Source organism: Coregonus lavaretus (assembly GCF_964263955.1).
Source record: "Coregonus lavaretus genome assembly, chromosome: 18".
Classification (NCBI taxonomy): Eukaryota; Metazoa; Chordata; class Actinopteri; order Salmoniformes; family Salmonidae; genus Coregonus; species Coregonus lavaretus.
In genome coordinates, this window is record NC_140005.1 from 40,246,616 (window position 1) to 40,267,201 (window position 20,586).

The following is a 20,586-nucleotide window of genomic DNA, read 5'->3' on the forward strand; positions in this document are numbered from 1 at the left end:
TAAATATTTTTTCATTGCTCAGAAAACTTTGGGGGCCAAATCAAATCACCCGCGAGCCAAATTCGGTAACCCAGTTGGGGAACCCTGCTCTAATGTGTGAGTTGTGAATAGCTGACTGTAACTGAGTCCCTCCCTCTTCTCTCGTTCTCTGTGGCGTCCAGGCTGCGGTTCTTCAACCAGCTGGAGGATGAGCTCCAGTCTCACCAACACGAGGAGCAGTGGCTTAGGGACAAGGGTCAGCAGCTAGCGCAGAGGGATGCAGAGCTGGCTGGGGAGGTTCTCAGAGAAATCAGCCTCCTGGAAACCACCTGGGAGGATACCAAGAGACTCATCACTGACAGGTGCGTAGGTCTCTGTCATCTGCATAACTTTAACATAGAATAAAGACCGACCTATCACAAAGTCTCTAAACTAATCAGGGACATATAGTTAGCAGACCCTTTAAGAGTTTGTTTGTTGGCAGACAGGAGCAGTGCAGTGTTCTGGTGGAGCTGATGAGAGTGTACCAGAGCTTGAAGACGTCCATAACAACCATCACGGAGAACACTGAGGCTGTGGCTGACATTGGTTCTGCTCTTAAGGACCATGAGGAGACCAAGAGAGCGCTGTCTAAGGTTATGATAATGACATTCATCTCAGCTCTCATTTAAAACAGGTTGCAAAAGGTTTACATTAGTACACAGTTACTAGCTAGTATATTTTTATTGCTACTATATTGCGACAGTGAACTTCAAAATAAAACTAATCACTAAAAAATAAAAGTATTTGTTGCTCTTCGTTCTCACTGTTTTCCCATCTCTATGTGTGCAGCATGAAGCAGCGAAGGCGGAGATGTCAGCCAGGCAGAGTGAGCTCGACCAGTTTTCCAGTAAAGGGAAGCAGCTGTTGAGTGAGCTGAAGAAGATCTCAGACTGTGAGACCCAGCTAATGAGGAAGGACATGGAGACACTGGTGGACCAGTGGCTCGACGTAAGTCTACATTTCCAGGCTTGCCATGAGGAGTTTAGGTCATCCACTATTGGTGTGTTGTTGCTGTGATTAAGTCTTATGTTGATTGTTATATGTTGTTTTTACGTACCTGCACATCTGCCTACATCATTGCCCCTTGTGGGATATTCAGTATTTTGAATATTTTTTTGAATAAAAAACAAGCAGTACAATAGTGATACAGTAGTTCCATTAGAGTCTTGACTTGACCTTTTTAATCTGACCGTGAGGAGCATAGGTGATCCCCAAATGTTCTCCACAGCACTCTGTTTTGGGCCAGTTTCTCAAGTTCCTTCCATTAGTATTTCAGTTTGTCCATTTCTGTTTGTACAGATCCTCTTCAAGTGTTCCTTGGTCTCCCGTGATTTAGTTTGCCTCCACAATTTTGTGAATTTACAGAGGTTGATTTTGTCCCTTTACATTACAGGTGTCGGAGAGGATTGAAGACAACATTGAACATCTGAGCCAGAGCTTGGCATTGTGGGATGATGTACGCCAGATGAGCGAGGAGATCGAGGGATGGACAACCAGCTCTGTGATGGAACTCAGTGAGAGCCTGAACAACCTCAACGACAGCCAGAGGATGGAGACCAGACTCTCTGCATTACAGGTATGATGCATCGAGACACACCAGACACATAGATATACAGTAAGATGTTCCTTCTACTGCCATTTCAGTAAAACAGGAGAATGATGGAGCTAAAGTTGTCTGTTAAATGATTCTGTCCAATCAGTTCGACTCAATTCATTTGTCAGATACTGCATCCCAAATCCACTAATCATCCAATCCTCTAATTCCTGCAAATCCCAAATGCTCAAACATATAAATGAAATCGAATTTTCCCATTTTTTCCGTATGTATAGGTGGAGATGAGGGAGAATGAGCAGAAGCTTGTAAACCTGCAAGGGAACGTGTCAGAACTGAAGCATCTCAGCCGTAGCCAGGAGACTCCCTCCAAACTACAGGTATTGCACATGATTCTTTTGAAGCCCAGACTTCAGACATCTATAGCTTTTAAAAATCTTGTTTGAAGTTATGTATGTTGAGGGCAACTTTTGAACTAACTGACACATTGTGAGTTTTCTAAAACCTTTGTAGAACTAAGATCATCTGAAGTCCATTGGTAGGCAATGAATGAACAATAGTGCTACAAACATTTTGGGAAACTCATCCTCAGTCGGTTTGCCACATACAACTTCTGGAGATCTAAAGATCTTCTGTATGTTTCTATCAGGTGCTGGAAGCAGACTTAACGAAGAAGATGAGCCAGGTGCAGAAGCTGTGTGAGCAGGCCAGTGGCAACCTCCGGGACTTCAGCTCCCAGAGGAAGCAGCTAGAGGACTACATTACCCAGATGTCTGATTGGCTTAAGAGCATGGAGCAATCCCTGACGAGCTCACCGATTGGCTCTGACCCAGAGGACATCTGCAGAGTCAAGGTAGGTAGACGTTGAATTGAAACATCTTTTACCTGAGAACTTACTTGACTCAGTCCTCTTGGCCCTCTTGGGAGGATAGGGCGTCCACCATGGCTCGCCACCTCACTCTTTTCTGCGCAAGGCCTTTACCTCTTTCCAGGAGATCCTGACTAAGTTATTTTCTGAGAGCTCACACATGTTATTCTGTAAATTATTATTGCTGTAGGTGTTGAACTCGTATGTATATGAATTGCATGACAGGACCTTCAGAAGGACCTTCAGAACCAGCAGGGCAGCATAGATTCTACCAGGGAGAGCCTGAATACTTTGTGTCGGAAGTACCCTTCTGAGGAGCTGGCTGGGCTGGGTAGTGCCCTCACTGACCTCATCAAGAGCTACGAGTCTGTCAACCAGCTCTCCTCCAGGACCCTGGCCTCCCTGCAGCACGGCCTGCAAAAACACTTCAATGGTGAGAAGGACTGAATCGATGGATGGATTGATTGATCTATCGATACATCTATTCTGCACTACACTACTGTATTCTATTCTGCAATATTCTACAACCATGATGAGGATGATGATGATAGTCTCTCTTGTTCTGTAGACCTTGTTCGGGAGTTCCACACCTGGCTGTCTGGGCAGAGGGAGGTAGTGAAGGAGTGCTCTGACCGATCAGGAGACACTAGTATCGTGGAGCGCAAACTCCAGAAGCTAAAGGTACAGTCCAAACACAACATATAACCCATACAACCTAGAACCCTTAAATATACTATTAATCCTCAATCTCTTAAAGTCGGTTTCCCGGACGCAGATTAAAACTAGTCCTGGAGTAAACAGTATTTAAATGGACATTTTCCATTGAGTCTGCTTTTTTTGTCCAGGACTAGACTAAATCTGTGCCCGGGAAACTGGCCGTTAAACAGTTAATTACTTGTGCAAGTGTTGCCCTGTCACGAACAGTTTAAAGACATGTCTCCTCCTATCCTTTAGGGGGCTCTGGATCGTGTGGAGGAGGGGGAGGTGCGTCTGACTCAGGTGTGTGAGGAAGGGGAGAAGCTCCTTCTCCACCTCCCTAAGGCCAGCGCTGGCCAGGTGCAGCAGCACCTTTCCTCCATCCAGCAGGACTGGGACCGCTACGTAGGGCAGTGTAGACTCAACCAACAGGCCCTGGAGGACAGCACTGCACAACTAAATGGGTAAGAGATACTTGGGATGGATCTCAAAAATATAAAGAGACTTCCTCTCCTTTCCTTCATCTTCACTTATCCAGGCGTATCCAGTCGTTGCTCTCTCCTATACAGTTATTTCAGTACAGATGGGGGAAAATAGACTTCTAGAGGTAAAACTTTAGAATATTGAGATGCAGCCTTGGAGCCCAGGAGTAGGCCTCAGGAATACAGTCATAGATGTGTAAGAGTCTGTGACTGTGACAGGGTGATATATCTCTGTCTGTCAGGTTTGAGAGCCGTCTGAAGAGGCTGAAGCGTTGGCTGGAGCACATGGAGCAGAGGCTGAACACAGAGCTGCCTGAGGAGAAGCACAGGGATCCTGAGAAGGCAACACTGGAGAGGGTGGAGGGATACCACCAGGACGTGCTCAAAGAAAGGGACTCGTTTGAGCGACTGTGTCAGGAGTCGCAGGCCCTGAACGAAGGTGGACGGGGTGACGGTGGCGAGACGCGGGCGGCTGCAGGGCTGCAGTCTCAGCACCAAGCTCTGCTGCGGAGGGTGAGGGAGAGGCTGCGGAGCTGCCAGATGACCCTACAGGAACAGCAGGCATTCGAGGAGACCCTGCAGAGCACCTGGTCCTGGCTGAACGGTGTACAGGAACGACTGGGGAGCCTCAACAGTACACTGGGGAACAAGGAGACGCTGGAGAAGAGGCTGGGACTTGTACAGGTCAGACAACATGACAAACTGAAGCTGATGTATCCATGATAGAGACCTTAATTCAGGTGTTCTCAATCTTAATCTTTTTTGGTTACTGTACCCCCTATTACATTTACCTCAAGTACCTCATGTGCAACTAATCATTAGCCTGTTCTTATGAGTCCTCCCATGTACCCCCTTGTGGACAGGCCAGATACCCCCAGGGGTGCTAGTACCCCAGGTTGAGAACCACTACTTTGGGATAACACGAGCCATGGAAGGTCAACGTTTCAATGAGGAAATGGGCTCTTCAACCAGTCTTCAACCAGTCTAAATAAAGTTTGCTTTGATCTTCCTCCATGTGTGTTCCAGGACATCCTGCTGATGAAGGGTGAGGGCGAGGTGAAGCTGAACATGGCGGTAGGGAAGGGCGAGCAGGTCCTGAAGCACAACAGTGTGGAGGGACAGGAGACCATCCGCTCCCAGCTACAGAACCTGAAGGACGCCTGGGCCAACATGCTTATGACCTCCATGAGTTGTCACAGGTACAGTACATTGCCCCGTTTACCCCAATAAAACTACAGTGAATCACTTGCTGCAGTTTGGAGTAGCACAATAAAAGATGTTATGTGTTTAACAAGCCTCTCACTCCCCTAAGTATGCACAACTTTTCCACATGTATGTGTGTTTGTTTGTGTTTGTTTGTGTTGACCAACCCAGTCGTCTGGAGTGGACGGTTGCCCAATGGAGTAGCTACCAGGAGAGTAAGAGTCAGCTGCAGCAGTGGATGGAGTCTGTAGAGCAGGAGGTGAGCTTCAGCTGTGTACACTTCCAGAGCTTGGGACTATAAGGTTCTATATCCATTTTTGTCAAAATTGAGTTATTGACATAGCCTTGTTCTCTTCAATGTTGTCTACCATATAGTTCTCAAAATACCCCAATTCATGTTGTTAAGTTCAAAAGAGTACAATATAAAAATTGCTGACACCATTCAAACCAATGAGGGTTCGGAACTTTAAAGACAATTATCTCAGAATCATCTTTTTGCTTTTATAACCTCTCAACTTGTCTTTTCTTACTACCACTGATTTAGCATATAACGGCTATTTTAAAATACTTGATTGATTGAGATATGTGGTTGTTTTACCTTCCTTACCTGAACGCACTGCATGTACGTTTCTCAAGATAAGAGCGTCTATTAGGGGACTAAAATGTATATATAAACGTAGGTGGGTCTGGCCCTGGCCCAGCAGCCAGGCCTGAAGGAAAAGGCTTCTCTCCTGGAGCGTCTCAGAGCCCTGCAGGCTGATGTGGAGGCTCATACAACACCACTGGCCAGGCTGACAGAGAAGGCTGCGGAGCTGCATGAGAAGACAGGCGACCAGGCCTTCGGACCAGAGCAGAGAATGGAGCTCAATGCACACTTTGCTGACATCTCCGCTGTCGTTAAGGTAATCAAGCCTTGCTCCTAAAGGATGGCAGTTAAATACAAGTCTGACGATTATGGTTATTAGCCTCAATTCATCTAGTTTGGTTGTTGTAATAGACTTGCATTGATGTTAATGCATCAAGAAAATATCCCTACAGTCCTTGTTCACAGTGTACTCTATGTGCAAATCTGACACAGCCTAACCCAGTCTCTGTATGCTGTCTACCCCCCCAGGGTAAGGTTCACGCCATGGAGAACATAGTGACAGAGCATGAGCACTACCTGGAAGCTGTGAGGGACTTCAATGATTGGCTGACCTCTGCCAAGGAGGAGCTCCAGCGCTGGTCGGATCTGTCAGGAGACTCCACCTCTGTAAAGAGGAAGCTCGCCAAAGTTCGGGTGAGGATGTTCAAGCATCACATACAATATAAACACCTTGTTGACGCATCATTGACAAAGTTATCATTATAGATGTGAAAATTATTTAAGCACATGCAAAAACTTAAATAAATGTTAGCCTCCCGTAAGGAAAAGTATGTCTCTCTCAGTCTGCACTAAGCCTCTATAGGACATCAGAGTGACGAATGGCGAGTAGTTGGCGTAGTCGGCAGGAACAGTAACAGTTGAATGTTTCCTGTTCAAATGTTCCATATTCCATGTTCCAACCCAGGAGCTGATAGACTCCAGGCAGTGTGGCCGAGAGCGTCTCAGCCGGGTGCAGCGTTGTGGGGCAGCAGCAAGGGACCACACAGGCTCCGGGGGCTTTGAGGCAGTGGAGAGGGAGGAGGCAGCCCTGCTGTCTGCCTGGGAGCAGTGGGAGCGCGGGGCACTGCAGACCAAGGCAGGCCTGGAGACTGCTCTCTCTCAGATCGCCAGCTCAGAACAGGAGTTTAACTGCTTGGCTGCTCAGCTGGAGCAGGACCTGCAGGAGTTTAGCAGTCAGCTGCAGGAGTGGAGACACAGACTCTCTCAGGCCGAGGGGAAAAACAGTGGGGAGGAGGCTGTGCAGGGCTGGCAGATCGCAAAGGTAAGGCTCATTTGCAGGTATTCTTATATATATATACTGTTCAAGTATTGCTGCAATGCCATAGCGAAATGTAACAATAAAGGAAGGATCTGTAATAGTTATGATGACCCAAAATTGCCATATACTCAGGGCTACATTCACAATTATCCATTCCCTCTCCTCTAAAGCATCTTCTCATTGTGTGTGTGTGCCACCCAGGACACTCTGGATGGCCTGGTTAAAGTGGAGCCCATGTCAGACAGTCTGAAGTCCCAGCTCAACGACCTATGGCGGTTCTCCAGGGACCTGGGCACTCAGTCAGAGAGAGTGTCCTCCCTCATCAAGGAGTACAACAGGTGAGTCAGTCAGCAGCAGGATGGAGGATTCTTACTATACTCAAACTTTCGCGCATTCACTGATGTCAATGGGAGACTTGCACGGAAAGTTAAGTGTGCAGAATCAGATCTCAAGTCAGAATACCGCCCTGTAGGTGCTGTGTAAAAGTAATTTTATCTGGTGCTCTCTTCTCCGTCCTAGTCTGAGCCTGCAGGCCTCCAGAGAATGCCAGAGCAAAGAGAAGCTTCTGGAGCAGCGGTTCCGTGCCACTTTCCGAGAGTTCCAGCAGTGGCTGGTTAACGCCAAGATCAACACAGCCAAGTGCTTTGACGTGCCTCAGAACCTCAGCGAGGCCTCCTCCAGCCTGCAGAAGATACAGGTACACTAAGGGCCAGTTTCCCTGGACACAAATTCAAGCATAGTCTATCAGTTCTCCCTCTCCCTCCTGCTCTCTCTCTCTCTCTCTCTCTCTACCACACCTGCTGTCTCGACCTCTGAATGCTCGGCTATGAAAGCGAACTGACATTTACTCCTAAAGGTGCTGACCTGTTGCACCCTCTATAACCACTATGATTATTATTAGAACCTGCTGGTCAACTATGAACGTTTGAACATCTTGAAGAAAGATCTGGCCTTAATTGCCATGAACTCTTATAATCTCCACCGGGCACAGCCAGAAGAGGACTGGCCACCCTTCAGGGCCTGGTTCCTCTCTAGGTTTATTCCTAGGTTCCTGCCTTTCTAGGGAGTTTTTTCTAGCCACCATGCTTCTACATCTGCATTGCTTGCTCTTTGGGGTTTTAGGCTGGGTTTCTATATAAGCACTTTGTGACTTCTGCTGATGTAAAAAGGGCATTATAAATACATTTGATTGATGAGTTCTTCAATGGATATTCTCCAGTAAAAGCTCTTCTTATCTTTGCTCAGGAAACCTTTTGTCCTTGAACATATTTGTCCTTGCAAGCACATTTGATTTTGGTGGACATTCTGTTTTAAAGTATGCGCCTCATGTCTTGGCTTCTCTGTCTCCACCCCAAAGGAGTTCCTGAGTGACAGGGAGCAGGGCCACTCCAAGCTGAATGCTGTGGTGCTCAGTGGTGAGCTGGTGGTCAGTATTGCTGCCCAAGACAGAGTGGACGCTGTCCGGGCCAAGATTAGCAGTGCCAGAGAGGACTGGAAGACTCTGATGTCCAACCTGCACCAGAGGGAGACTGCTCTACAGGTAATCAATATATGTACAGTACAGCATGTGAATCCTTTCTGGTGAGAATGTGTAATCTATTCAGTTTGTACAAAACTATTCTCTCACACTCAGTGTACTTTACTGTATCTTGAGAGGAAGCATTTTTGGCCTTTTATCAATTTGTGTGGTGCTGAAACCTCTGGTTTGAATTGCGTTTCAGAAGGTGTGTGTGTTTCACTTCTATGTTTCAGAACCTCCAGTCTCAGATGAAGGACTTTGAGGCGAGTGCGGAGCCTCTTCAGGAGTGGCTGCACGGGACAGAGGTTGCTGTACAGGAGAGCAGCACACGACTCCACGACCTCACAGCCAAAAAGCAGGAGTTGCACAAGCTGCAGGTAAACGTGGCTCTCAGCCTGTGTCATTATGTCACTTCATGAATAGCTATCACCATACCTGTTCCCATCATCCCACCATCCACCCAGCCCTGCCAGGCACCAGCCTTGCCAGGCACCAGCCCTGCCAGGCACCAGCCCTGCCAGGCACCAGCACGGCCGTTACAGAAGCTTACCATTTCAGCTCTGTCACAGTTAATCATAGTCACTGATGGAGTTCCGCATTGCATTGTTAAAGCTTATCATAACTGCTAACTGCTCATTTCTGCCCTGCCATCTACTCTATTTATTTTCAAATGCTTCTGCTGTATGTGTGTTCAATGCAGAGTAAAGAATAACTGTTTACAGAGTTGACACTTGACAACCCTGTTCAAATGCTTGCATCAAACATCTTTGTCTGCTGTGTTTATTAACCATCTTTGGATTTCCATGTCATGACAGTATTTCATGATCATAATATTGACCAAATCTCCTTCGTCCATGTCTGGTCTCTAAGTGTCTATGTTACCTTAGCTAACTGTCTCTGTGTGTTGGCTTGCATGCCTCTGTCTCTGTGATAACCTGCTTGTGCCCTTGCAGTCTGTGCTCGAGCAGTTAGCCTCTCAAGAGGTTCAGCTGATCAGGCTCAAAGAGAAGGCCCAGCTACTGTGGGACGGACACGCGGCCGGAAAGGGCTTTGTCCACCGTGTCTCACAGCTCTCTGCACAGTACCTAGCTCTAACCAACATGACCAAGGTAACTAATGCCTGCCTGCCAGCCTGTCTACCTGCAAGAGGGCAGGAAGGAGGCACTAGACTGGGTTTGTCTGGAGCTCACCACTCCGGTTAAAATTGCATAGATAATCAATTAATTTACAATCTTATAGCTGTAGAATGAAATACTGTATCAATGTAAACTTCATTCTGTTTGATACTAATTCGTTTCGAGGTAATGCTGAATTGCTAACACTTTAATACTGCTAATACTGAATTTCAATTCTTGCTGGCAAAATTACTACTGCTCTTCTTTTCTTCCATACTGGATTGTAGCCCTTTGGCATTTGCATACACAAACCCCAGGTTCACTTTAAGTTGAATTTGTCATGAGTATGCACATGAACGAACACACAGAGGCTGACCTGTGTGCTATGCTGTGCGGTTCCACAGGAGAAGGCTTCCCGTATCGACCGGATTGTCACTGAGCACCAGCTGTTCTCCCAGGGGCTGAAGGAGCTGCAGAACTGGGTGGCCGACACCAGCCACATGCTGCAGACCTACTGCACCCCCACAGCAGACAAGAACGTCCTGGACAGCAGGATGATCAAGCTGGAGGTACAGTACAACCACCTCTAACCTACATCAAGCAAAGCTAAACTAGACTAAGTAAACTGAATTAGCTGAACTAAACTGAGTAAACTAAATGACCTAAACTCAGTAAACTAAACTAAGTAAACTAAACTACGCTAAGATAAACTGAGTTAAACAAATCTAAGCTAAGATAAACTAGCTAAAATAAAATAAATTAAACTAAGCTAAACTAAAATAAACTCAGACTTGGATTACAGAGTAGAAGCTGTTTTAAATCTCCAGTATGTAACGGGTAGCTAAGTTACTATTGCTACTGCCTTCCTGAGGCCTTACTATGTTATACATGGACTGACCCTTGATGTCTTTTTCCCAGGCTTTGCTGACAGCACGTCAGGAGAAGGAGATCCAGCTGAAGATGCTGGTCACCAGGGGAGAGTCTGTCCAGAGGAACACCTCAGTAGAGGGAGTACCAGTAGTCTGCAAGCACATGCAGGACCTCAAAGACTCCTGGGACGCCCTTCTTTCCGCCTCCATCCAATGCAAAAGGTTAGCTTTTCTTTCTTATGTACTGAATGCCTTAGTAGAATACTTACTGGGTTATGATAACATCTGATCAAATTGAATATTTTGTTTTACTTTTAACATTTGGGTAGTGTACAAGTACCTTTTAGTGGTGATTAGCTAATGTATTTATGTTTACTACACTGTATTCCCCTCACAGTCAGTTGGAGGGAGCCCTTTCCCAATGGACCAGCTACCAGGAGGACGTGCTTCAGTTTGTGGGCTGGGTGGAGCATGTTGAGGAGAGCCTGGACCCAACAGACAAACAGTTCTCCGAGATGAGAGACAAAACTGCCAACCTGGGTAAAGCCAAGGTACCCACGGTCATCTATACTACTCATTATTATTGACAGTTGATGGGAAATGTGATTGCAAATAATAACTGTAAAAGAGGGAATCATGTCCGGTGCCAGTGCAAATAATAATGGTGAAAAAAGACGTCATGTGCCTCTCTCTTAAAAAAACATTAGGATAATGTGACCTTGGTAATGATTGGTCACAAAGTGCTTCTCAAACATCTTTAGTTTTATCAAGAGGTATTACCCTGTGAAATGCCATGGTTTGTTTCCGCTTCAGACAGTGCAAATAATAACGGTGAAAGAAGACATCCTTGTCGGGTGCCTCTGCCTTAAAAAAGTCTCAAAATGCCAGTCTCCTACACGTTTGGTTTTATCAAGACGTAACCTAACCCTGTGTCATGCTGAGGTTTAAGTACAGTAGAAACATACACATTAACCCTGAGCCATGTTGTGTTTGTTTTAGCTTCTCTATGAGGAGGTACTGAGCCACAGCAGTCTGCTGGACACCATCACTATGAAGGGAGCCAACATGGCCGAACATTACGTCACACAGCTAGAGCTCCAGGACCTGCAGGAACGATACAACAACGTCAAGGACAACGCCAAGGTAGATAGAGTACATCAGTGAAGCATGCTCCATCTCCTTCTCTTGTGTTATTATCATTTGCCAGACATATGTTGTTCCTCCCATGCATTAGCATGAAAAGAAAATGGTAGTAGTTGCATGTCTGTAATGAACATCATTCTTATTGTGTTCCCAGAGTACGATGGGGAAGGCAGAGGAGCTGGTGCAGGCCCACCAGGATTATCAGAGAGGCCTGCATGTGTTTGAGGCGTGGCTGGAGCAGGAGCAGGAGAAGCTGGGCTGCTACACACAGCTAGAGGGGGATGTGGAAACCCTGGAGGAGACGCTTCAGAAACTACAGGTCAGAACAAGAACATACTGCTACCTCCGGATACATAGCAAAAGAAGAGTGGCTTTTCCCATTTCTCTCATTCTCCGAGATGAGAGACAAAGCTGCCAACCTGGGTAAAGCCAAGGTACCCACGGTCATCTATACTACTCACTGTTATTGACAGTTCATGGGAAATGTGATTGCAAATAATAACAGTATTTTTTATTTAACCTTTATTTTATCAGGGAGTCATACTGAGACCAAGGTCTCTTTTACAGATGAGTCCTGAATTACATAAATTACAGAAAATACATACATCAATATAAATACAAAATGCAAGCAGAAAGAAAAACACGGTCATAAAACACATTCATCAGTAACAAGGTCCCAAAACATCACATTTAAGAACATTTTGAAGATTTATTTGAGAACATTATGAAGTAAAAGAGGGAATCATGTCCGGTGCCAGTGCAAATAATAATGGTGATAAAAGACATGTCATGTGCCTCTGCCCACCCAATCAGATTGAGCAACAAAAAATAAAAAACAGAAATACCTTATTTACGTAAATATTCAGACCCTTTGCAATGAGACACGAAATTGAGCTCAGGTGCATCCTGTTTCCATTGATCACCTGTGGTAAATTCAATTGATTGGACATTATTTGGAAAGGCACACACCTGTCTGTATAGGGTCCCACAGTTGACAGTGCATGTCAGAGCAAAACCAAGCAATGAGGTCGAAGGAATTGTCCGTAGTGCTCCAAGACAGGATTGTGTTGAGGCACAGATCTGGGGAATGGTACCAAAAAATGTTTGCAAAAGGCACATAAAGACTCTCAGACCATGAGAAACAAGATTCTCTGGTCTGATGAAACCAAGATTGAATTATTTGGACTGAATGCCAAGGGTCATGTCTGGAGGAAACCTGGCGCCATCCCTATGGTGAAGCATGGTGGTGGCAGCATCATGTTGTGGGGATGTTTTTCAGCGGCACGGACTGGGAGACTAGTCAGGATCAAGGGAAAGATGAACGGAGCAAAGTACAGAGAGATCCTTGATGAAAACCTGCTCCAGAGCACTCAGGACCTCAGTCTGGGGCAAAGGTTCACCTTCCAATAGGACAACGACCCTAAGCACACAGCCAAGACAATGCAGGAGTGGCTTTGGGACAAGTCTCTGAATGTCCTTGAGTGGCCCAGCCAGAGCCCGAACTTGAACCCGATCTAACATCTCTGGAGAGACCTGAAAACAGCTGTGCAGCGATGCTCCCCATCCAACCTGACAGAGCTTGAGAGGATCTACAGAGAAGAATGGGAGAAACTCCCCAAATACAGTTGTGCCAAGCTTGTAGCGTCATACCCAAGAAGACTCAAGGCTGTAATCGCTGCCAATGGTGCTTCAACAAAGTACTGAGTAAAGGGTCTGAATACTTATGTAAATGTGATATTTCCGTTTTTTATTTTTAAAACATTTGCTAAAATTTCAAAAAACCTGTTTTTGCTTTGTCATTATGGGGTATTGTGTGTAGATTGCTGAGGGGGGAAAAAAACAATTTAATCAATTTTAGAATAAGGCTGTAATGTAACAAAATGTGGAAAATGTCAAGGGGTCTGAATACTCTCCGAATGAACTGTATATAATAGCTTGAATTAGCTTTCAAACGTATACATTTTCTCTCAGCCTCATTTAAAAATGTATAGAATATCATGAGATTAGCTATAAAACTGCACATTTTGCTCTTTGCTCCATGGCAAATGTGTAGAATTACAGGAAGTTCGCTGCATCTGCAGGCCCACACACCACTGAAACAAATAGATGAGCAGCATCTCCACTTTTTTGCCCAGGTAGAGATCAATTAACTATTATACAGATAGAGATTTAGTGAAACAAAATCACATTGATTGATTATCAGACAAGTCACTAGCTTTTGGTCGGGAGTAGGCTACTCCACGAGTGAAGAGGATAATAATCCACTAGGCTACATAGCCTAACATGCTAGCAAAATGGTATCAGTCCTGCTAATAGATGAGCAAACTAGACTAATGATGATGAACACTCACCTCAATTTAGCTAACATTTCCCCAGCCTTATTGTAACCAAATATCCAAAACAGATTCAGTGAAAACAAAAATCGGACATTGATTGATTAATCAAGACGAGTCCCAATGCTTTTCTCAAAGCAGCGAAATGGCATTGTCCCAATCAAAACGGTGTGGAAATTATCATCTAGACTGCACACGGCTATTGTTGCTTTACATTTATTATAGCGGTTGGATGACTTTGTAAGTTTCAGTGAGCAACAATTTGATATATTACATCAGCCTTTTATTGCAATATTATATTTTCATCATTCAGTTATATTTATTCCCACAGTAATTCTTTATGGATCCATCCAGTTGTGGTTTAGGAAATGTTCATGTGGTGGGCAATGCGAAGTGATGGGCAAAGTGACATGCCTTGCAAAGTTTAGAACTGCCACGAGGATGGTAACAACTTAGTAACTGGCGCTGCCTAGCAACTATCATTATAAAGCATCAAATCTCATGAACACGCATTGCTTACGCCGGACTTAGCTACAACTAGTCTTATTTTTGGTTGGTGCAACAGGTGTAAACTCTGATCACAAAGTCAGACGTAGCTAAAACCGACCTAGCATTTAAGACCAACTTTTTTTAATGCCCAACTGGTCTAACTGGCCCCTGATGTATTGAATATAATGGATCATATTCAAAATTGTTGTCTAAATAGATGTTCAGCATAGGAAAAAATGCCTAGCTTTACCTGTCGGCGCGAGATGTACAGTATAATGGCGTTGGAATGTCCAGTAATATTTTGGAATGGCCAGTAATATTTCGGAATAGCCAGTATAAATAACAATGACAGCTGTCTCTCTGCATTCATTCCCAGGAGCTACAAGTCCAGTGCACGGAGGGCCAGGCCCTGCTCAACACCCTGCTAGACAGTAGAGACCAGGTTGTGCCCTGGGGAGTCCCCCAGATCGAGGACCGCGTCCTGGAGACTGTACAGCAAGACTGGAGGCTGTACCAGGGGAGGCTGGGAGACACCAGGGGCCAGTTCAACAGTGCCCTGGCCAAGCTCCGCCAGATGGAGCAGAAGTTTCAGCGTCTGGACAGCTGGCTGAAGAGCATGGAGAGCAAAGGTCAACTACGAAGCCATCGGAGGTCAGACCGCGCCACCAAGGACGCTCAGCTGCAACTAATTAAGGTCAGCAGTGGTTCAGAGTAGATTGCTGTGAAACACTAAGTGACATCAATGATGATGTTGATTATTGTTATATTAGTCGTTACAAAGTCTTGTGTGTGCACGTTATGCAGTAAGGGGTAGCAGGTAGCCTTCTTCTCCTCATCATCCTCCTCCTCCTCATCTTCCTCCTTCAGTGCCCCTGTGTTTAAATAAATGATATGCCATGTTATATGTCTCTCTGTATACAGGGTTGGCAGGAGGAGGTGCTGGTGTACCAGGAGGAGGTGGAGGGTCTGAGTGTGCTAGCCCAGCAGGTGTTGGATGAGACCCACATCAGCAGCCGGGTCAGCACCAGAGCTACCCAGCTCACCACCCGCTACCACGCCCTGCTTCTGCACCTACTGGTATGGAACACTGCTCACACACAGACACACACAGACACACACTGACGGATACAACCACATGTAACAGAGTAGATTCGATCCCTGTCCTGACCTGGGCGCAGACCCTGGGACCTTCTGCTCAACAACACTTTGCACTCACCAAGCTCTGCAACCACAGTGCAAGATCTGACAATTTTGTCTCTCTCTTTTTCCTAAAATGGCTGTATTGATGACGTAGGAGAGCATCAAGCAGCTGCAGGAGGAGGTGTATTGCATAGAGGAGGCCCAGAGTGTGTTCAGTACCTTCTCTGATTGGCTGAGCTCTGCCAAGAACAACTTCAGCACCGTGGCCATCAGCATCGACGTAGTGGACCGTGTTACCATGGAGAGGAAGAGGAAGAAATTGGAGGTACAGTTACGGTCTCTTCTTACAGCTGCTGCCCTCAGTCTGCCATAAGAGAGACTACAGTCTTGAGCTTCAGCTAAATGGAAGCCATGCCTCAAGCAACTTAGTTGGTAGACAACAACTGTTAGCGTAGCAAAAGTAAGCTCTTTTGAACTACTTTTTGAGTGCGGACCTAGTGTGTTTTAGCATCGCAGTGACACTCCTAAGGCTCCAACTCCCTTTGCTTTGCTTCATCCTCTGAGAAGCTAATGGTCACAGGCATAACTGTTTCTGCTTTCTCTCTATGTCTATGTGTGTCTGTCCTGAAGGCTCTGCAGGGTGACATGGAGCAGGGCCACAGCTTCCTGAGGACGATGCGTGAGAAGACGGAGCGAGCCATGGCCTTCCTGGAGGAACCAGAGGCAGACCAGCTGAGGGAGGAGGTGGACGCCCATCTCTCCCAGCTAGAGGGCCTGATGATTGGGCTACGCACTGAACACAGCTCCCTGGAGAAATGCATCTCCCTCTCCAAAGACTTCCTGGACAAGTACAAGGCCCAGGCTCAGTGGCTCACAGAGACCAAGGCTCTGCTAGAGATGCCTGTTGAACCCAAAGCTGAGCTCTATCAGAAGAAGGCCCAGTTAGCCAAATACAAGGTATGAACAGATCTATATATATATCTATCTATCTATCTATCTATCTATCTATCTATCTATCTATCTATCTATCTATCTATCTATCTATCTATCTATCTATCTATCTATCTATCTATCTATCTATCTATCTATCTATCTATCTATCTATCTATCTATCTATCTATCTATCTATCTATCTATCTATCTATCTATCTATCTATCTATCTATCTATCTATCTATCTATCTATCTATCTATCTATCTATCTATCTATCTATCTATCTATCTAGCTAGCTAGCTAGCTAGCTAGCTATGTGTGCCGTTTACAAATAGACATATCATCAACAACTGATTCATTATTGACATTCAAAGGATGTTTTTCCTCTTATATAGACGATCCAGCAGACAGTGCAGTCTCACGAGTCAGCGGTGAGGTCTGTGGTTGAGAAAGGAGAGGCTCTGCTGGATTCGGTCCGTGACCCTACCATCAGGGACAACATGAGCAGACTACAGACAGACTACCAGGACGTCTGCACAGCAGCCAGGGTAGGTGTTGGACTACAGTACACATGATTAACTTTTAAAGTATTAGAGAGCTTCCTTGGTTTGTAGTTGTCTAGTATCTTGTGACAGACTAGCTAGCTACCTAGAGCATGCAACCAAAATGAGTCATTGTCCAACCTGATTGGTGTGGTGGCTGAGATAGCTACTGTAGCTTTGTCTATATGGTACAAAGTCATCGTGTACTATTTACAGGGCCAGGTCCAGAGTCTGATGGAGTGGGTGAAGGAGCATGAGGGCTACAGCAGTGAGCTCCAGGAGGTAGAGAAGTGGCTTCTTCAGATGTCTAGTAGGCTGGTCACCTCAGACTCCATGCAGACCTGCAGCATGGAGACGGCCACACAGCAACTGGCCCGGCACAAGGTGAGTAGATGACTGAAGTTATGGAATGGAACCGTATGAGAATCCATGAGAATTAAATTATGCAATAACACCTGTTAGCGTGACAATGGAATTATGCTTCTGAAGTTCTAAACCAACATTCGAAAATGGCATTTTATTTTTCTAATACTTTTTCTAAACAATTTAACCGTTTTTGTTTATAGTCATAACCCTTGTCTGTCACATTTCTTCTCAGGCAATCATGGAAGAGATAGCTAGCTTTGAGGAGCGCCTTACCAGTCTGAAGGAGAAGGGAGATGACCTGATGTCCAACTGTACTACAGACCAGGTGCAGGCTAAGATCAGCCAGCAGGTCCAGGCTCACCAGCAGGGCACCAGAGACAGCTACTCAGCCATCTGCAGCACCGCACAGCGTGTGAGTACTATAGTAACACTCTACTCTAAATTACGCTACGCTGGTCTGTTCTGCTCTACTCTAATCTACTATACTCTACTCTGATCTGCTCTACGCTACTCTACTCTACTCACTTATCGGCTCCATCTCCCACTAACCTGCTCTATCTCTTCACTTGTCTCTGTGTCTGTGTCTGCTTCATCAGGTGTACCAAAGTCTTGACAGGGAGCTGCAGAAACATGTCAGTCACCAGGACACTCTGCAGCAGTGCCAGACCTGGCTCTCCACTGTCCATGAGGAGCTCCGGCTGCACTGTCAACCTCCCTCTGGCCTGCAGGAGGCCCTCAAACAGGTTAGTGACTGACTGCTCCCTGCTCTTTTATAGGCAAATGAGAATCAAATGACACAATAATGGTGTTTTCATGGCAATGTTATGCCTTAGAGTTCTGGAATTTCGTGGTCAGATGAAAATAGAAGGCTCTGCTTCAATGGGAAAACCTGGTTAAATAAAGTAAATGAACAAATTAAAATGTTTATCAAGCTGATTACATTTGTTTGTATATTTCCCTATTACCTGTACAGGTGAAGCACTACAGGGCTCTACAGGAACAAGCCAGTACGTACCTGGACCTGGTGTGTTCTGTGTGTGACCTGTCTGATGATGCTGTGAGGGTCACTGCTGCTGAGGTCCAGCGGGTCAAACACACGGTGTGTAGGCTGGTCTTACTGTACATTCACTTCTGGTCATCATCACATCATCCTTCCCGTATTGACAACAGGGTTTTCACCATGAGTTTCAAGTATTTGCCATATGTAATACATACATCTTACTCTCACTATCTCGCACAATACAAACAACATTAAAGTTCAGGGCATGAGAGTTTAGGGCAAATGTGTAGGCCATAAAGCTGATATACATAAAGTATCACAGTAAAACAATCTTATGTTCATAGGTTGACTTCATGTTGTTTTGCGCTCTGCTGTATACTTCATGTTGTTGTACACTGTACTGTGTGCTGTGCAGATCGAGGAGAGGATGTCGAGCTCCCAGGAGCTGTTGGAGGGCTGGAGGGAGATAAAGGAGCAGAAGCAGGAGCTGTCTGGTCTGTTCCAGGACATGGAGCAGCAGCTCCTCAGTCTCTCCAGAAGACCAGCTGAGCTCGAGACCAAGATCGCCCACAACATGCTTACCCAGGCCAAGGTAGAGATCTGATGACAGACCAAGGTGGTCAAAACATTGTCACCAATATACAACATAGGAGCATAGACTGCAGTGTGCAGAGTCTTTTAAAACATTTTTTTTGCCTGGTCTCATAGACTAGACATAACATAGTAAACGAAAATCCAGGACACTCAAATTAGTATGATATGTTACATTTGGTATGGTTACATACCAAATGGTCGCGTATAACGCGAACATCTAGCAACCCAAAGGTTGCATGTTCGAATCTCATCACGGAAAACATTAGCAGTTTAGCTAATTAGCAACTTTGCAACTACTTACTACTTTTGAGAAACTTTGAAACTACTTAGCAGGAGAAGGCTTCAGGGCGCCCAAGAAAGTCCAGCAAGCGCCAGGACCTTCTCCTAAAGTTGATTTAGCTGCTGGATCGGGGCACCACCAGTGCAGAGCTTGCTCAGGAATGGCAGCAGGCAGGTGTGAGTGCATCTGCACGCACAGTGAGGCGAAGACTTTTGGAGGATGGCCTGGTGTCAAGAAGGGCAGCGAGGAAGCCACTTCTCTCCAGGAAAAACATCAGGGACAGACTGATATTCTGCAAAAGGTACAGGGATTGGACTGCTGAGGACTGGGGTAAAGTCATTTTCTCGAATGAATCCCCTTTCCGATTGTTTGGGGCATCCGTAAAAAAGCTTGTCCGGAGAAGACAAGGTGAGCGCTACCATCAGTCCGGTGTCATGCCAACAGTAAAGCATCCTGAGACCATTCATGTGTGGGGTTGCTTCTCAGCCAAGGGAGTGGGCTCACTCACAATTTTGCCTAAGAACACATCCATGAATAAAGAATGGTACCATCACATCCTCAGAGAGCAACTTCTCCCAATCATCTAATAATAGTTTGGTGACGACCTATGCCTTTTCCAGCATGATGGAGCACCTTGCCATTAAGGCAAAATTGATAACTAAGCGGCTCGGGGAACAAAACATCGAAATGTTGGGTCCATGGCCAGGAAACTCCCCAGAACTTGTGGTCAATCCTCAAGAGGCGGGTGGACAAACAAAAACCCACAAATTCTGACAAACTCCAAGCATTGATTATGCAAGAATGGGCTGCCATCAGTCAGGATGTGGCCCAGAAGTCAATTGACAGCATGCCAGGGCGGATTGCAGAGGTCTTGAAAAAGAAGGGTCAACACTGCAAATATTGACTCTTTGCATAAATGTAATATAATTGTCAATAAAAGCCTTTGACACTTATTGAATGCTTGTAATTATACTTCAGTATACCATAGTAACATCTGACAAAAATATCTAAAAACACTGAAGCAGCAAACTTTGTGAAGACCAATACTTGTGTCGTTCTCAACTGTAGATAACATTAGCCAAAACAAATTGGAATTCGTAACATATCATACGAATTGTAATTCGTAACATTCCATACAAAATGGATGATGGACATCCACAAGTTAATACTTACCATACCATACCAAACGTAACATATCATTCTAATGTTGTGTGTCCCGGAATTTTCATTTACTATGTTACGTCTACCCCTGAGTCCAGGTTGCACTAACCATCTTCTCTAGCTTCTTTGAAATGACTTCTCTGATCACTCCAGATGAATAAATAAAAATCATAATTTAGAGGAAAAATCGAGATGGAAATTAGTCAATATCAAAATCTAATAGTGTGTAATAGTCAATATCAGTTTCACCGATTAGGATATTGCTCACTTACAAACCACTAACACATTTTTACATTTACATTTTAGTCATTTAGCAGACGCTCTTATCCAGAGCGACTTACAGTTAGTGAACACATTTCTTTTTTTATACTGGCCC

At 45.3% G+C, this 20,586-nt stretch overlaps 1 protein-coding gene across 2 annotated transcripts in view; it reads left to right on the forward strand.

Moving 5' to 3' along the window:
- The window catches only part of syne1b (spectrin repeat containing, nuclear envelope 1b), a gene marked incomplete at its 5' end in the record, with an annotated part of 150,074 nt that overhangs the window by 58,897 nt on the left and 70,591 nt on the right, over positions 1-20,586 (forward strand). For both annotated transcript variants that reach the window (XM_084182196.1, XM_084182195.1), the window contains 35 exons: positions 162-341; positions 464-614; positions 811-969; positions 1,415-1,597; positions 1,852-1,953; positions 2,223-2,426; positions 2,667-2,874; positions 3,010-3,122; positions 3,396-3,601; positions 3,862-4,303; positions 4,646-4,818; positions 4,994-5,081; positions 5,503-5,724; positions 5,937-6,101; positions 6,373-6,729; positions 6,928-7,064; positions 7,246-7,423; positions 8,084-8,266; positions 8,479-8,622; positions 9,199-9,354; positions 9,765-9,929; positions 10,279-10,451; positions 10,627-10,780; positions 11,229-11,372; positions 11,527-11,691; positions 14,571-14,888; positions 15,116-15,271; positions 15,489-15,659; positions 15,965-16,291; positions 16,663-16,815; positions 17,026-17,193; positions 17,408-17,587; positions 17,772-17,918; positions 18,149-18,274; positions 18,591-18,767. In XM_084182196.1, the coding sequence (XP_084038322.1) occupies positions 162-341; positions 464-614; positions 811-969; positions 1,415-1,597; positions 1,852-1,953; positions 2,223-2,426; positions 2,667-2,874; positions 3,010-3,122; positions 3,396-3,601; positions 3,862-4,303; positions 4,646-4,818; positions 4,994-5,081; positions 5,503-5,724; positions 5,937-6,101; positions 6,373-6,729; positions 6,928-7,064; positions 7,246-7,423; positions 8,084-8,266; positions 8,479-8,622; positions 9,199-9,354; positions 9,765-9,929; positions 10,279-10,451; positions 10,627-10,780; positions 11,229-11,372; positions 11,527-11,691; positions 14,571-14,888; positions 15,116-15,271; positions 15,489-15,659; positions 15,965-16,291; positions 16,663-16,815; positions 17,026-17,193; positions 17,408-17,587; positions 17,772-17,918; positions 18,149-18,274; positions 18,591-18,767 (6,475 nt within the window). The remainder of the gene's footprint in view (positions 1-161; positions 342-463; positions 615-810; positions 970-1,414; positions 1,598-1,851; positions 1,954-2,222; positions 2,427-2,666; positions 2,875-3,009; positions 3,123-3,395; positions 3,602-3,861; positions 4,304-4,645; positions 4,819-4,993; positions 5,082-5,502; positions 5,725-5,936; positions 6,102-6,372; positions 6,730-6,927; positions 7,065-7,245; positions 7,424-8,083; positions 8,267-8,478; positions 8,623-9,198; positions 9,355-9,764; positions 9,930-10,278; positions 10,452-10,626; positions 10,781-11,228; positions 11,373-11,526; positions 11,692-14,570; positions 14,889-15,115; positions 15,272-15,488; positions 15,660-15,964; positions 16,292-16,662; positions 16,816-17,025; positions 17,194-17,407; positions 17,588-17,771; positions 17,919-18,148; positions 18,275-18,590; positions 18,768-20,586) is intronic.